This window comes from Xylaria bambusicola, assembly GCF_022495145.1.
Source record: "Xylaria bambusicola strain CBS 139988 unplaced genomic scaffold F5B22scaffold_6, whole genome shotgun sequence".
In the NCBI taxonomy this organism is placed as follows: domain Eukaryota; kingdom Fungi; phylum Ascomycota; class Sordariomycetes; order Xylariales; family Xylariaceae; genus Xylaria; species Xylaria bambusicola.
Window position 1 is genome coordinate 272,680 of NW_025953559.1, and position 15,100 is coordinate 287,779.

General features: G+C 48.5%; 4 protein-coding genes across 4 annotated transcripts; 2 read left to right on the forward strand and 2 right to left on the reverse strand.

Annotated features, from left to right (window-relative positions):
• Window positions 1-1,112, reverse strand: F5B22DRAFT_643128 (uncharacterized protein; the record flags this gene model as incomplete). Its single annotated transcript, XM_047978215.1, has 5 exons — window positions 1-64; window positions 199-221; window positions 410-688; window positions 885-995; window positions 1,053-1,112. 5 exons carry the CDS (start codon window positions 1,110-1,112, stop codon window positions 1-3), a joined length of 537 nt encoding a protein of 178 aa, XP_047834122.1.
• Window positions 1,113-7,128: 6,016 nt separating this feature from the next.
• F5B22DRAFT_660469 (uncharacterized protein) lies at window positions 7,129-8,896 on the forward strand (the record flags this gene model as incomplete). The annotated part of the gene is made up of 1 exon (XM_047980293.1): window positions 7,129-8,896. The coding sequence occupies one exon, from the start codon at window positions 7,129-7,131 to the stop codon at window positions 8,797-8,799; it is 1,671 nt and encodes a 556-aa protein (XP_047834123.1). The 3' UTR covers window positions 8,800-8,896.
• An 854-nt stretch (window positions 8,897-9,750) lies between these two features.
• Window positions 9,751-12,130, forward strand: F5B22DRAFT_459506 (HET domain protein). Its single transcript, XM_047972049.1, has 3 exons — window positions 9,751-10,142; window positions 10,218-10,351; window positions 10,423-12,130. The coding sequence occupies exons 1-3, from the start codon at window positions 9,866-9,868 to the stop codon at window positions 11,668-11,670; spliced, it is 1,659 nt and encodes a 552-aa protein (XP_047834124.1). The 5' UTR covers window positions 9,751-9,865; the 3' UTR covers window positions 11,671-12,130.
• Window positions 12,131-12,471: 341 nt separating this feature from the next.
• Window positions 12,472-14,170, reverse strand: F5B22DRAFT_643131 (Pyoverdine/dityrosine biosynthesis protein-domain-containing protein; the record flags this gene model as incomplete). The annotated part of the gene is made up of 2 exons (XM_047978216.1): window positions 12,472-13,781; window positions 13,837-14,170. 2 exons carry the CDS (start codon window positions 14,168-14,170, stop codon window positions 12,472-12,474), a joined length of 1,644 nt encoding a protein of 547 aa, XP_047834125.1.
• Window positions 14,171-15,100: the final 930 nt, after the last annotated feature.

Here is a 15,100-nt window from a genome sequence, read left to right on the forward strand (position 1 = left end):
TCAGTAGAAAATGGGCTGCTCTGGGGGTTCCACAGAACAATCTTCGCCGCCACGGACGACAACACTATTTGAAGATACAGAGTTAGTATTTCCCATGACAAATAAAATGACTGACAAATATTTCTACTCGATATAAATCAGAGAATCTGGGACGATAGTGGGTGCTAGGGTGCGTATAAGAGACTGAAAATTACTGACCTCCATTCCTCAGAGGTAAAGACCTGTGAATATTCATACGTTAGCCCATGCTAATATGATATACGGATTATAAACCCCAAATAAACAACAAGGGGAGGAGAGCCTGGTAGTTGAACTGAAAGCAACATTATAAAAACATCCTTATCCTTGGTATACAACTCGTAAACAAAGTCACCAAGAACTTGAAAACTATAGACATAACGGAACTCACCATTCCTTGGACCTTGGTCTTGTCTCCCTTGTCAAGACACCCATTGTCTCCGTCCAAGAGTCCGTTCATCTCATCGGCAATTCTCACGCTATTCGGTTTCTGGAAACCCAGGGAATCGGCGCAGAGCCAGACCGCTGACGTGCCAAAGCACGCGATCCGGCGACAATGCTGGGCGTCAGCTTCAAGCGGGGCCCAGAGCTGGTAGAACCAGCTGTAGGCCTGCTTGATCGAATCCACGGATGCGGAAGGCCAGCCATGGATGTGGCAGTTTATGGGATACTACGCAATGTTTCGCACAGGTTAGTATGTAAGGGCTAAGATTTGGGGAATGCATGATGGGTTGATGAATAGAGCTCTATGATATGATCCTTTGTTTGCGATCGTGATAATTCTGAGTTTCATGGAGCAAAAGTAGGGACGGGTGCTTGGGGAGGTACGGGAACACAGAAGTACCTACTGTATCACGGCGACTGACTTGGCCACGGGCTAGCTGTGATCGATGGCCCGATGGCTCCGGCAAGTCTCGTGGAGCCGGCGACGGGATTTCTTTGATATGATGGCCCACATCAACGCCAATGTGTTGTTTCTGGCATAAGTTAGCATGGTGTTTAATTAGTGAGAGAAGTGTTTTCATGTCTCTTACGTTGCTAGCCCACGCGCCAGTACCGCAAACGAGTCCAAAAAGAATGGTTTGGAACCGCATGATGATAGTTTAGTCTCTGCTGTAATGATTATGGTGCGAATTCTGTTTGTGATTCAGTTTGGCAAGACGGCTCTATCGTTCCCGCGGGGACTATTATGTTTTATAGAAGCCTGCTTCGTCTCCCTTGCAATGTACCGAGCTTGCGGAACCATGTTTGCTGGCGGTTAGGGAGTCACAAGGATAGAATAAATATAGATACTGAGCCAACAGCAAGGTGGATGAAACCAACAGGCCAAAAGGCGTAGAAAGCCCACAGACCAGAGGAGCATAAATTACATACACTGCCAATGAATTTGACTGGCAATCATTCCAATCTACGTCATAATAAGTTTTGTCCGATGTAGCTTGTTGCAAAAGTGAGTTTTGTCCTCCCTTTCGCTTGGTATGTATGGTCCAGCTAGGGAACAAGTGTTACCGGCATCTCGGAAACGGAGGAAATCACCCTATGTGTAGGCACAATCGTATTTCAGCATCTCTAAATAAAACCCGTCTTAAAAGCTGGTAGGGAAGCCATGCCAGTCTTCGTCAGTAGCGAGAAGTGGCATAGACGGCCTGTAATCCCCAAACTCTGTCATTCCCTTGAGCATAGCCACCAAACAGTTTTTGAGCTGAATTTGGACCCAAAACAATCGTGCCACTTCTCTCGGTACGTATCTGCTACGGAAATGTCTGTTTCGGGACCTTTGCTGTCTGATGATAAGCAGTGCATAGTTTGGTGAGACTACATAATCAAAGAACAAGACATTCATCAGCCATGGTATCTGCCAGAGACATACACTGCGCGCTTCTACGCCGGCTCGAACTCGTCATTCTGTCACCACCACGATGCCCTCTACATCATCAACGTGGGCCCGGAAACAAGACTATAAAGACGTTCATTGGTCTTTTCATAGCGGCGAATATGTGTCGTACGGTCGGCAGCCTGCCACATGGGGGATGGCAGAGGGCCAGCTGATCTAATCAGGGGCATCATTTTAAAGTATCGCTTAGGGGAACCGGTCGAAATATAGAAAATGATGAAATAAATCCTGAAACGGCGGTGAATTAGCGTTACGCCATGATGCTAAGCAGTTACTACGATCATCCATAGCTCACTTTAATCCCTCAAGCTACGATCCCCCGTGGGCGACAAGCATGGTCCATGGCGCCCCTAGAACTGAGCTTTCTAGTCTGTCTTCGTATCCTCCATCTACTTTCGTTTTTAGATGAATTTCATTGTTACGAGATTCATGTATATCACTTCAAGATTCCCTATTTCGATCGTCTGAGTCTCTGTTAGCGTCAACATGCATGTCATAAGGGTTTCCTTGGTGTGAGGATAAAGTTGGTAGTTTACTAGTGTTACATTAGATTAGGGCCCCCGATGTTATTACATGTCGAGCTCAATAAATTGGGTCCCAAGACAAGTAATCTACATTTTATATTGGAAACGTTTATCCGACTAGTTCTTTGGCCTCCATGTGCTCTAAGTAAGCACAATTACCCCGTGGGGAACTACTTGCCGTCCGGTGACTTTAGCGTCTAACAAGACCGGATTTTGATGTCTGCCCCAAGCGTGACTGCAAAACATACATTAGAGTGTAAGGTTATAGCCGATCTCATCGTGACTTTGATGTGACTGATGGCATACAGTAGCTGAAGTCGATTTTGGAGACAGCGCTACAGAGGCCCCTCTTGAATCGACGTATTTGGTACCTTGCCAGTGCTAGACGTAGATGGATACAATGACATGAGGGTTCAGCAGAGTGATTCGTGATTCAATGACTGTCCCTTATTACGGACTGTTGTGTGATATGAACTACCGGCGCCTTTTCGGTCTTTCGAATTAGCGCACACTATGAATATAAATTAGCCTCACGCTGGAAATTTAAGCGTAGAACTTATGCCGGAAATTGAGCTTCTAGAATGAGTGGATAACTGTTTACTACATGGACATAACGAGACACATCTGGACGTAAGTGTGTTATGTTAAATGCGGCGCTCTGACCCTCTAGCCCGACTATCTCAGGCCTACCTTTGCCTGGGAGAGGAGCCATTCCTTCGCTCAGCTTAGATAACCCATACCCATTAGTCTCACATGAAAACACTGCTTCTGGGTTGGGAGCATGACTTGGGCCAATTACAATTCTTGCAACAATCGTGCAAGTTGCATGTGTCTATCTGCCATTATATGCATACAGCTCCATGCCTCGCCGTGCTTCTCGCTTACGACCATTAGCCTATGATTGTCCAGTTTGACTGTGCTTTCCCTATTCCATATGAATTACAGTAGGTTCAATGCACATCTGTTGCAAACAAGTGTCAAAAGTCGAGGCTATGTTTCAACACGTACATAGGATTCTCGCTTACACGTATCTGTGAAGGGGCATTTTTGCGCCTCAATCCAGACCAAGATGGACAAATACTTACATTAGTAAGTATAGCAACAGTTGAACGAAAGTGAGAGCTCCTGACTGACCTCCCTAGTCTACCGGTATTGGGAGTGCCTGGACGAACAGACTTGAACTGGCCTTTAGTCACGCTTCTATCCTACCTGCCTGACACGGCCAGTGAAGGCCATCGGGGGAAATGTTAGCGGCATATATGCAGTATCGCGAGGTCGGCGGCAATGTCGACCAATTACCAGTACATATGCACGGTTTCAATGTATCGCGTGAGCAAAAAAAACAGCGCAAGTAGAAGGGAACACCTGCATCGTGGGAAATTTGCGCCGAAGTACTTGAAGGGTCCTGGGGTAAAGTATTGGATCTTGGTCCCCCACTACTTCGCACGTGAGACTGGTGAGGGGTTTCCCCAATCTGCCCTGCACCGAACTTGAGTCGTGCCGCATACAATATTCCTAAAGGAGACTTACATTAGGTAGTGCGAGCTAGAGAATGTGACCTCGGGAAAATGGGAAGGATGGAATAACCTAGAATGAAAAGAAGCGCGGCCTTGCAGTCATGCTAGGTAGTTATTTTCGAATGCACGGGAAGCTCGAGTCAAGTAAGTTTTCACGCTGTTACTTATGGAAAAATCAGGGTCCAAGCGCTCCATGCCAATCAAGGGCGCCAGCGCAGGGCACTCGACAAGGGTCGTGTTCGCAGCTGGCCTACAGTCCCACACGTGTCGCTGTTCAGTTGACATGAAATCGAGGATTGGGGTAGATCCCTAGCCTGGGACAGCCAGATCCATTGCGTTTGGCGGTGAGTCAGGGTCGTAAGCTGCACTCCATACCAATGCGCATGCGTTTCTTTGGCGTAAGTGTGAGTGGAGGAGAAGGTCCCTGCAGATTTGGTCAGCTGGTTTGCTGGAAATCTATTCTAGATGAAAACGAGACAAAGAAAGCGGCCTTCGCCTGCAAAATAGCTACAATAGCACGACATGAAGCTGAATCAATGGATCTGAGCTTTGCTTTAGAACGATGCGATGAATGCGCGAATTATCATGCGCCTGGGACCTTGTTTCTTCTGGGGTTCAAAAATCATTCGCAACGATAGGCAAATCCGCTGTTTTGCAGAGAACACAGGTCCTGGTGGGCAACCCCCGCAAGCCAAGCTGGCGGAATAACGGGGAGAGTCCCTTTTCCCAAACAAGGTTCTCGTTTGTCCACCACAAAAGCGATCCTGTATTGCGCGCGGGGATGCCTTTACTGTGTAGTAGTGACTGGAAGAGAAGGCTCGGATAAGTAGATGAGAGAGCGACATTCTCTTTGCATCTGGTCCCAGCTTGATATTAGTAATATTCATCCACTGGAGAAACAAAGTGTGTCTCAAATCCTAGTCATGGCTCCGCGGGCCGTTCCTCTGGGCTCTGTTCTGGCACTTGGAGTCACACTCCTCGACACTCACGTTACGCTCGCGTAATCGGTACAGATCCGTAGTGGACAAATACACATGTCAATCATGAACAGAACCGGATGCAGTATGGTACTTCACAGGCCAGTAGGATCGGGAGCCGCTGAGTGAGCTCTGAAATGACAGAGTAAATGTCAGAGTCATTCGCCACGTTGGCATGCCATGGAGATGTGGTGTTGGTGGTTGGGGTCGAAAAATAGGCGGTCGATTGGTCAGCTGGAAGTCGGGCTGCATGATTGGCTCAACACAGGCTGGCTGAATGAATATTAGTGTTTCCGTAGATGTTGTCGGAAGCCATCTCGATGCATCTGGATGTAAACGGGACCCAACAGAACGAATCTAGATGTTGGATAAGCCATATCTCTTCCAGTGGCCAGCTGAGCAACCACCAAAGCACCACCAGACACCACCAAAGCTATTTGACAGCTGAGACGCCATGACGGCATCCAAAAGTCTCTTCCTAACTGGAGAGATTGAACAACTCCCAGCAGTACTGTCCCAGCACCCGAGCACCCACGAGAGATGTATGAACATGTCGCATAAGGAAAAAGAAAACTAAAACGATAAGACATCAACCTATTACCAGGTACATCTTTTACTGTACATGTACTGTAGCTCTGACAATCGATGCGGCCCAACTGTGGTGGTTTTTTCAGCACTAACGTTGTCCACGTATGCCACTATGGGGCGCTTCGGCGCTTCTGATGGACAAATTGCTGGCACTTACCAGGTCAGACCAGGTATGCGTATTCTTCCAACAACAAAGAGCGGATGGGAGAAGCGGTAGATGATGTAGTCGGTTCGGTTTGGTGTCTTTCTACATTGTCGAGTCTGCTTGAGCAAGGTGTCTGTACTACAATATGAGATGTTGATGATGGAGTTGATGATGGAGTGCGATGGGAGTGTGATGGCGTTTGCCTTTGGAGAAGAGGTTACTTGCAGCAGGTACTGTGGTACTATGTAGACTAGCACCTCCTCCACGGTACTGTAGTACATGGATGTACAACATTCCCTACACCCTATTCGAGTCTATTAGAGTCGATTAGAGTCGTGTTTTAGGTATTTGCCGTGCTATGATTGGCCTGCATCTCCAAATCTCGCCGTGTGGAGGCGCCGTGCTCAGGTACACACTTTAAGTACATGTGTACATAGTAAGTACTGACTGCACTTAGATACCTGTGTAGGTACTGTACTATGTATGTACGTATCTACATGTAACAGCACCAAAAAGACCCCTAATTAAGGCTGCTCCCGGTTGGGGACTATACAACATGTACAATTGGCCAATCCCTACCTACAACATATAGGTACCTACCTACCTATTTACCTCAGTATGTAGGTACCTGTAGATATCGCCTATGGGACAGTGCTAGGCTCACTACCAGGTTCCCTGAAATGCATGATCTGCTTCCCTCACATCCCTCGTCAACCCCCATCGTCTCTCCCTTTCCCATTTATCCCCCACATCTTATCGACTCACCTCCCACATTCCATACATCGTATATATATCTTTTACACGTGAACGACCACAGCTATTTTATCATTCATCACGTATAACTTGACGAGGTCCGGGCATATTCCTCGCGTAGTCGTTGACGTTGCTGCTCGATAGGGTCACTCTGCACTCTCTGGCCGGGTACATCACACACACCTAAATGAATTAGCTCAACAAATACGTCACTGGCTTCCTGTCGCCCGTCCGTCGCTGCCACCCGCCCGTTCATGCCTCACCACCACATCGCCTACCCCCATAAACCTACCAATTTCCGAGAAACAAAGTGCCGTCTTGCCTGTACCAGTGTTACGACGACGACACCGACGACGTGACTTTGGATTATCAACTCATGTCTCCTGACGGGTCAATTCAATCGAGCCGACTTGAATGATCAAGACTACCAATAAAACTATCCGCACCCAAGTGACGCCATTCTTCTCGACCGCAAACTTTGTGTAAAACCATATTCTGGATCGACGCTGCCATTACACCGAGAAGATTCGTCGCAGCCCTTTGTCAACTAGGTCTATTTCTCGTGGAAAGCCCTGGATGCGTGAAGCGGAAGAAAACCTTATTCACCATTATTCTGAACTAACCTCGGCTCTTGTGGCTGCGTTCATAACTTCAATTCGAAGACACTCGCACCTTGCCTGCCCTCGACTTCGGGCGTGACTTTCCTGAAAAGATGCTCACCATGAAAAGGTTACCAAACGATTCATTTCTGCCCTCGGGCGGCATTGACTCGTTCGACCGTTCAATATCACAATTCCCTCACTTGAATGGCCATTCAAACTCTACGATATCGCCTTTATCGTTAGCACAGTCCATAAGCCAGCCTTATTTCGATATACCGCGATCAAACCACGCCTCTCCGTCCTCTCCACCTGCAACACAAGGTCCCCGGCAATATCTCTCCCCGGACTACAACTCTTTGTCGACACCAACCAGAGGAAGCCCCGGTGCTATTATCGCTTCCCCATTAATAGAACCTATCAATTCTGGGACAATGTCGCCCTTCGAACACCTGAGCCCCCAAGCTGCTGCGACCCTACTCCAGCGTAGAGACGATCACAACCGGAGGCTACGAGAATGCTGGGAGGCCGAACGTACACATTTAGAAGCTAGTCGAGCTCGAGCCGAGGAGATGTTCCGGGAAGAACGCACTCTCATGGACGAAGAGCGATTGATTTGGGCAGAACAAAAGGCTGAATTGGAGAATGAGATTTTGAAGTGGAAACAAAACAAAGAAGCCGCCGAAGCTGAGGTACTCAAACTGACGGAGCTCCTGAAAAGCAAAAGCACGTCTAATGGGCACGCCAAATTCGGTAGGGCCCTTGATGGAGCTGCCGATGATGTTTTAGGAAGCCAGGGACATGGTAATACTGCAGGTCCTAAGCTCGGTGGTACATCGTCTTCTACGTTTCAAACCCCTTCTGATGGGATTTCACCCAGTAGTTTACCACCTGGGCGATCATCTACCATACCCAAGTCAAACCCGTTTGAGCCACTTGATCCACGAATGCAAAGCGCATCGCCCACAAATCCCCCTACTAGCAAAGAGAAAGAGCGAGTTCCGTCGATTGAAATTAATGAGATTATGCCCGGCCTTGAAGGCGTTCGATTAAAAGCTCCAGCAGTCCAGAAATCTACGTTTGATGACAGGAATCAGCGATCGTCTACATCTGCAACTAGCAGAATTTTCTCACCTGACACCAAGAAATGCGTGTTCGAAGTGCAGTCTTACGTTTCACCTGCCGTGATGACTCAAGAAACTCTGAAGGCTCCTGAGCACCATAGACTTACGATGCACGCTGGACATACGCCCAACCATTCCATGTCCTTTTCCAATCTGCCGACAATCGAGTCTACTGCCGGCAACACAGCTGGGAGTACCGGGACGTGCACGCCGACAACTTCTAGTGACCCACAGAGAGTACATGGCAATGACACACTTGGCCAAGGCAGGGTAGAGACCATTGCTGGCGCTGACCAAGATGAGACTGCCATATCAGGAGCAGTTATATACGAACCTAGTGACGATCCGGCGCTGAAGGGGCCCTTGTGCCTTAAAAACCGACCAGCTGCTGATGAAGTGTTTCTAAGGAGGCTTTCGGATAAGCTCGAAGAAGTCAAGGCTACTGAAGCCACACCATCTGTCCTTAATGAGTTGATAACTAGGGCTCCAACAGAGGACCAGGCGGACCTCAAGGCTGGTCGCCTCACTGAGGACGAAATCATTGATCGGGAATCAGAAGACACGCTCGAGGAAGTGGAAGAAGATGTTCCCCTCAAGTTAAAAGCGAGCAGTAATTTCGGCCAGCCTCTAGGTCAAGTGCGGCGTACGTCCGGCTTTTGAAAGGGATTCGCGAAACCGATGCCGGTGAATACTACGCATCCTACTCACGCGCACAGTCATCCCTCATACCACTAATCCTCCACGATTATTCCATTTGTTCTACCCTTTTATCATTTCCGGTTGGCATTAGTATCATTTCATCTAAAGCGGCGATTGGGATATTCATCATTTGATTTCCGGCATTGCATCACCCTCAATACCCCATTTTTATTTCTTGACTTCTGTAAATGAGAGCATTGGCTAGTTTTATTGCCTTTCCCTGAATCACACGACAGCTCACGCTGACCAGGCCTCACACGCTTCCTTTTCTATCAAAGGACTTCGAATCTTCTAAAATGATGCATTGGGCTGGCTGCTATGGAGCTAAAAAGAGCAAAACTATTGGAGCGCAGTTCATACAAATGGCATAATATGTCACTGTACTTGATCAATGGATATACCCAAGCGATGTATACTATAGCATGTATAGTGTTTTCAAGGGAGAACATAACGAACAAAACATCAACAGCCATTATCAGTTGCTGTTGAATCCATTACCAAAGGCTTTTAGTGCGTCCTGATTAGACTCAGCAAGCTCGGTTCGCTCGAGCAGTGACGTGATGGCAAAATTGTGATGTATCGATTTACTTAGGCTTCAACTTACTAAAGGCTATCCCGATGTCGTAGGTGACAACCCTCGGCTTCTAGGAAGATGTAAGCTTCCGTCGGTGTTTTAACCTATTAATCGTATGGATCGTATCTGCAACAACGATTGGCCGCAACTGTACACTACTAGCGGGGTTGGTGTTGAAAATAGGGTGGCTGAATATACAGATGAACATCGGCCGTTGAATTAGCTAGGAGAATGTAAGACCTTCTACATAGAAGGTGCTAACGAATATCCCGCCTGAAAACGGTATTATACACGAGCAACACTTGTCTTGGCTTTCACTAAGACCTCGCTTGAAACATACTTACATCCGGTTGTCTCAACTGCTTAATAGAAGGAGCGCGAGGCGGCATGTCTCAGATATAGCTACTTCAGCCGACGACTCCGACAAGACAACGATATCATCTAGCCGAAACCATGAGGCTCATCAACGTAGAATCCGTGACTCTAGAGGACTTCATTGTCGTGACCCCAGGCACTCTCGACTATGCCATCCTGTCTCACACTTGGGAGGATGAAGAGGTCACTTTCCAGGACTTCACTAGCGATAGCTCGCACTTGAACCTCAAGAAAGGATTCAGGAAGATCTTGACAACGTGCGAATTCGCAAAGAGGGATGGCATTAAGTATGCATGGGTAGATACATGCTGTATCGACAAGACTAGCAGCGCGGAGCTAACTGAAGCTATTAACTGTATGTTGGAGAAACATGACCTCGCCTTGGTGTTTGAGGAAGACCAATGCTAAGCGGATGTCGCCGATTGTATAGCAATGTTCAATTGGTACCGAGATGCTAAAGTCTGCTACGCCTGGTTGGCGGATCTGCCAGGGCCGTCGGAACAGCCTATTGAGTCTTCCCTCGGGAATTGTCGGTGGTTCACGCGCGGGTGGACATTACAAGAGGTAATTCTACACCACACTTACTCATAGATTCAAATTATATGAAGTTGAATCAACTGAAGCCCCTTTTCTAGCTCATAGCGCCGCGCCGCGTCGAGTTCTACGATCGCCACTGGAATTTCCGCGGAACCAAAGACGAATTGAAGGGGTTGATCGCGGATGTTTCACATATTGGGAAAGCCGTATTAGCTGACCCCGATGATATTTATAGAGTGTCCATCGCACAGCGGATGTCGTGGGCCGCGAACCGGCAGACCACGCGTCCAGAGGACGTAGCCTACTGCCTCATCGGCATATTCGGCGTGAACATGCCAATGCTATACGGCGAAGGGCAGCGCGCATTTCTCAGGCTTCAGGAGGAAATAGTCAAAGAGACTAACGACTTGAGTTTATTCGCATGGAAAGCCACATCAGCGGACCAACGATACCGCGGTATCTTTGCGAGAAGCCCATCCGAGTTTCACGACTGTGGCGCTGTGACGCTGATTGATGATACGATGCTCAGTCCTGAGTTCTCCCTAGGGAACAAGGGTTTGCGCATCCACACGAACCTAGTCACAGGGACAAGCGGAACCTATCTCCTCAAACTGAATTGCAACAAGGGCCCGTGGATGCCACCGCTGAGTATCTGGATCTACCACCACGGTAACGAAGTATACAGTCGGTGCCGAGCCCATGAATACGGCGATAACAGGAAAGTCGATGAAAGACCATTGCATAGAAAGAATATGGTCATCTTGAAGCAGCTCGACGCGCTGCGCTCAGCAGATCTGGAAGCCAGCCATCGCCACGCGTTCGTCTTCCGGAAGAATTTCAACACGATACTTGCTACGCGCTTTCCCGAATTCCCGTTCGCGGCGTCACCCATCGAACCCCATTGGAGGTGGGATGCGGACAGATGCATGTTGAATACGCGTGGTGTGGATGAGTTCAACGGCCTTGCGTATTTCTGGGCTAGACCTGATGCTACCGCTGACGTTACGCTGAATGAGTTCACCATGGCGGGAGAGTGGTTCATCATCGCGTTCGGAAAGGTAGGATACGAGCCGTGGATCACAGTTCACGGTAAAGATAGCAAATACGGACTGAAGTTGCTGGAGGTTGGCGGCACCAATCTCGAACGCATGGGGCGTATGGCACGCGAGAGCCTCTCGAATCCGCTGAGCATCACGCTGAAGAACTTTGCGGGAGAACCGTTGAAAATCATGACTGTATCGCTTAATGAGGGCATGCTGGACGGACAGGAAGTGTATTTCATCGATATAGACATTGAAGACGCGCCGGCGCCGCTATCCGTCACGGACGAAGCCTTGCGCGCTTAGAAGAGTCCAGATATCGATTATAGCAAGTCTATCGGCTTTAAAGCTAATGAGCAGAGCTCAGGAGACGAAGTTAAGGGCGGTGATATCGCGGGTTTGTTCGGATGACCGTATGGGTTCGCTCTGAAGCATGCCTGATTCTTGCAAACAGGACCGATGCGTGTTCTGCCGGACGAAGACGGTGTAGTACATCAGGATACAGGGTTCCATGTCAACAGACACCCGGGCACGAAGTTTGCAGGTGATAGTATATCTCACTTCAAACTGGCTCAGGAACTCGGGCCATCAAGCTGAAACAGTACTGGTTTCCTGTCTCGTTGGATAATTCAGGAGTTTCATGTATTTCGATACTATAGTCGTTCAGCGCCTAGATTTTTCATGCAAGTATCTGATAGTCCTAGTTGGTTTAGATCTTCGACTAGTGTTGAAGCATTCAATAGACTGATATGACCTCGATGTAGTGTTGACATTGCCGGAACTGAGAGATTCAGAATCACACTGATCAGGGGCTCCCGATACATTGAGCTCATATCCGCCATCTCTACGAAGTATCATGCACATATTTTCAGTGCTTGTATTTAAATCATTGTGTCAGCTTCTCAAGGATCTTGTAGACGATAATTCTATTACAGTGATGATTGCCAAGCGCTTTGGAGACTGCGCTGAGTTGTATGCACACATCATTGACATGACAAGTTTTAAAAGATCAAGTTCACACACTATCATCTGCCCCATTAGCTTCAGCATCGAAATCGTAGTAACATGCCGATCGGAACTCTCTATTTTTATTTGATACTCTAGGAATTAGTTCAAGTACATGAGCCGAATCTCTGTTTCGGCGTTTGATGTGCGGACATGCGGTGTAGATATATTGTCATTTACGAGAAGGTCACCCTTCTCCCATGTGAAGCGCAAACACGTACGAGGGTCGCGTGCTAATTTCTCCACGATATTCACAAGAGTTTGCTCCTCGTTCTCGATTTGTACTCGATGAGTAGTATCGTTATTGAAAGAGCGCCATCGTAGACAAGGCGCATTGGTGACGGGGTGGCGCACCACGAGGGGAAGACCTTTATTTGCACTTGACGGGGAACTGTCGCTGGTTACTTTCCAGGTGATAGGTTCCAGCTTCTCGAGAGGCCACGACAAAGGTAGATAGCGGAAGAACAGTCTCGAATTGCAGAAAAGACTGTAGTCGCCTCCCTTGCGCGCTGTGGCCAAGTAGGCGGAGTACTGGTAGCCTGGTGGATTGTGTAGTGCAGGGTCTGTCACAGGCTTACCCAGTTCATGGCCCTTATTGAGCCATACCTCCTCATCGAGGGTTTCGCCAAATCCACGCAGAATAACTGGCGAGAAATTGGTTGCGAGCTGTCGGACCTTCTGCATGGGTATCTGGCGCACTGAAGGCGAGCCTTCGACAGGGCGGATGATGGTGCCGCAAGGATAAAGGGGTTCAAAAGTAACTTCAATGCCTGAACTGCTCCAGTCGAATAGCTCTGATTTTTCACGGAAGAAGTACGGCTGCCCATTTCGATAGATGAGTTCGTGTGTATCCTTGATTTGATCGGGGAAGACGGTGCGGTATGATCCATCGGAGTCAATGGCGACAACGGAGCGCCACGGCATCAGTCCCACAGATGCCCTTTCGTGAGGGGGAGGGACCATTGCCAGGGAGAGCTTATCCTTGCCGGCTGAGTCGTGGATAGATAAGCGCAAGTAGTCGGGAAGCACGGCATTCAATCCTCTAGCATACGCCTTTCCGCGCACCATCATCTGCTTAGCGATGTTGTCTGGATTCTCCGTGGCCTTCTTAGAGAGGACGCCGACGTAGGAGGCGTGAGTAGTCGCCCAGGCCTTGTCTGTCGCTAAGGCCACCGTCGCATCAAAGTCTACATCACTAAAGCGGTAGAGAAGCTCTCGGCGAATGCACGCGCCGTGCTCCAGGTAATAAGCCTTGGCCTTCTCTGGGCTCTCTTGATGGAGGTGGCGGCTAGGGTGATCAAGCAAGTCCCAGAGGCGGATGAACTTGATACTGTGAGCTTCAATTCTCGTAGCCATGGCCCTCAGGGCTTCGCCAAACTCCCAGGCAGCATCCACGGAAACGCCCATAAGGTCTATGAAGTTATAGATCAATATCTGAGCTATTCGTTGGAATGTGAGCTTGCTTACCATGATAAACCAAGCCATCTGAGCAGATGAGCACTTCCGCGCCAGTTTCGTAGACGGTTGAAATGTCGTCGCAAAGGCCTTGCAGGCGTGCAAGCGCAAGCTCTTCTCCCAAGTCAGGCAGAGGCCCGAGGACCACGCTGTCAGAGTCCTGCTTGAATGGAAACGCGGGAAGAAGTATGCGAACAGGGATGCCGGCGGCGACCTGCTTTGTCACCGTCGGCAGGTACACATCGAAGGCATCCCATGATCCGGGCTCCCTTTCGCAGTGGACGCCATAGCTAGCAATGATATTAAGAATATCAACAGCTGTAGCCTCATGAGTTGGGGCTGCCATGTTTTCTGTGTATATTAGTGATGCGACGAGTCCTTGGGGTTGGTTTCACTTTGTATACAGGGCTTTTGCTTTTCTTGATAATTCAACAATTATTGCCGCCGGCTACTTAGCTGAGGGGTTGGTCAATAATACAAACTGAATTCACTGACATCGAATAAATTGTACAGAGTGCTTTTATTTCGAACAGTAAGTATGTATCTACATTTTTCTTGCTTATAAGAGGGCATTTTGACACGTACCCTATGAGATAGACAGACTATATCGGACGATAATGTTGATGAAAACGGTGCGGGGCATGGGCCGACTCCAATCCTCACAACCAACACCTATCTAAACTTCGTGTATTCTTAGACAGGCAGCATTGATTACGAATGTCTACCAACACATCAGCCAGAAAACTATGGGAATAACGTCCATAGTAACATGGCCAAGTTCGTGCCAGCTGTAGCGCACGCATTCCGACGACTACCCCCCCTCAACTTAGTCCCTTCAAGCTCTACCGTCACACGACTGTGATCTCAGTTTTCTTTCTAGATCGCTTCATAGTAATCACAGCCACGCTGACCAAGATTCGAATTCGCCGCAATAAGCAACCTCGCGCAAATCCGCTTAGCGTCTAGAGCAAGAGGCCCATGTACCTCTATGTTCCTTAGGACCGCTCCCACCAAGACTAATGTACATGTTGGTAGACAGTTGGTAGACAGACAATCCCAAGACTAAACGGGAACTAACAAGCTACCCCACAGGAGCCGGGTCAGCCTGGTGGGACGAGCTCTCTTAGTAGAAAATGCCGAAGATCATTTGGAATGTTCGAATTCCGTCGGTGGCCGTACGACTCACTACGTTTGCCTGAATTCCGCCTAGAGCCAGCACTGGCTTGGTGCTAGTCGGTATGACTTCGCATGGAAGCCCTGCCGAGCCTGCCTCGAT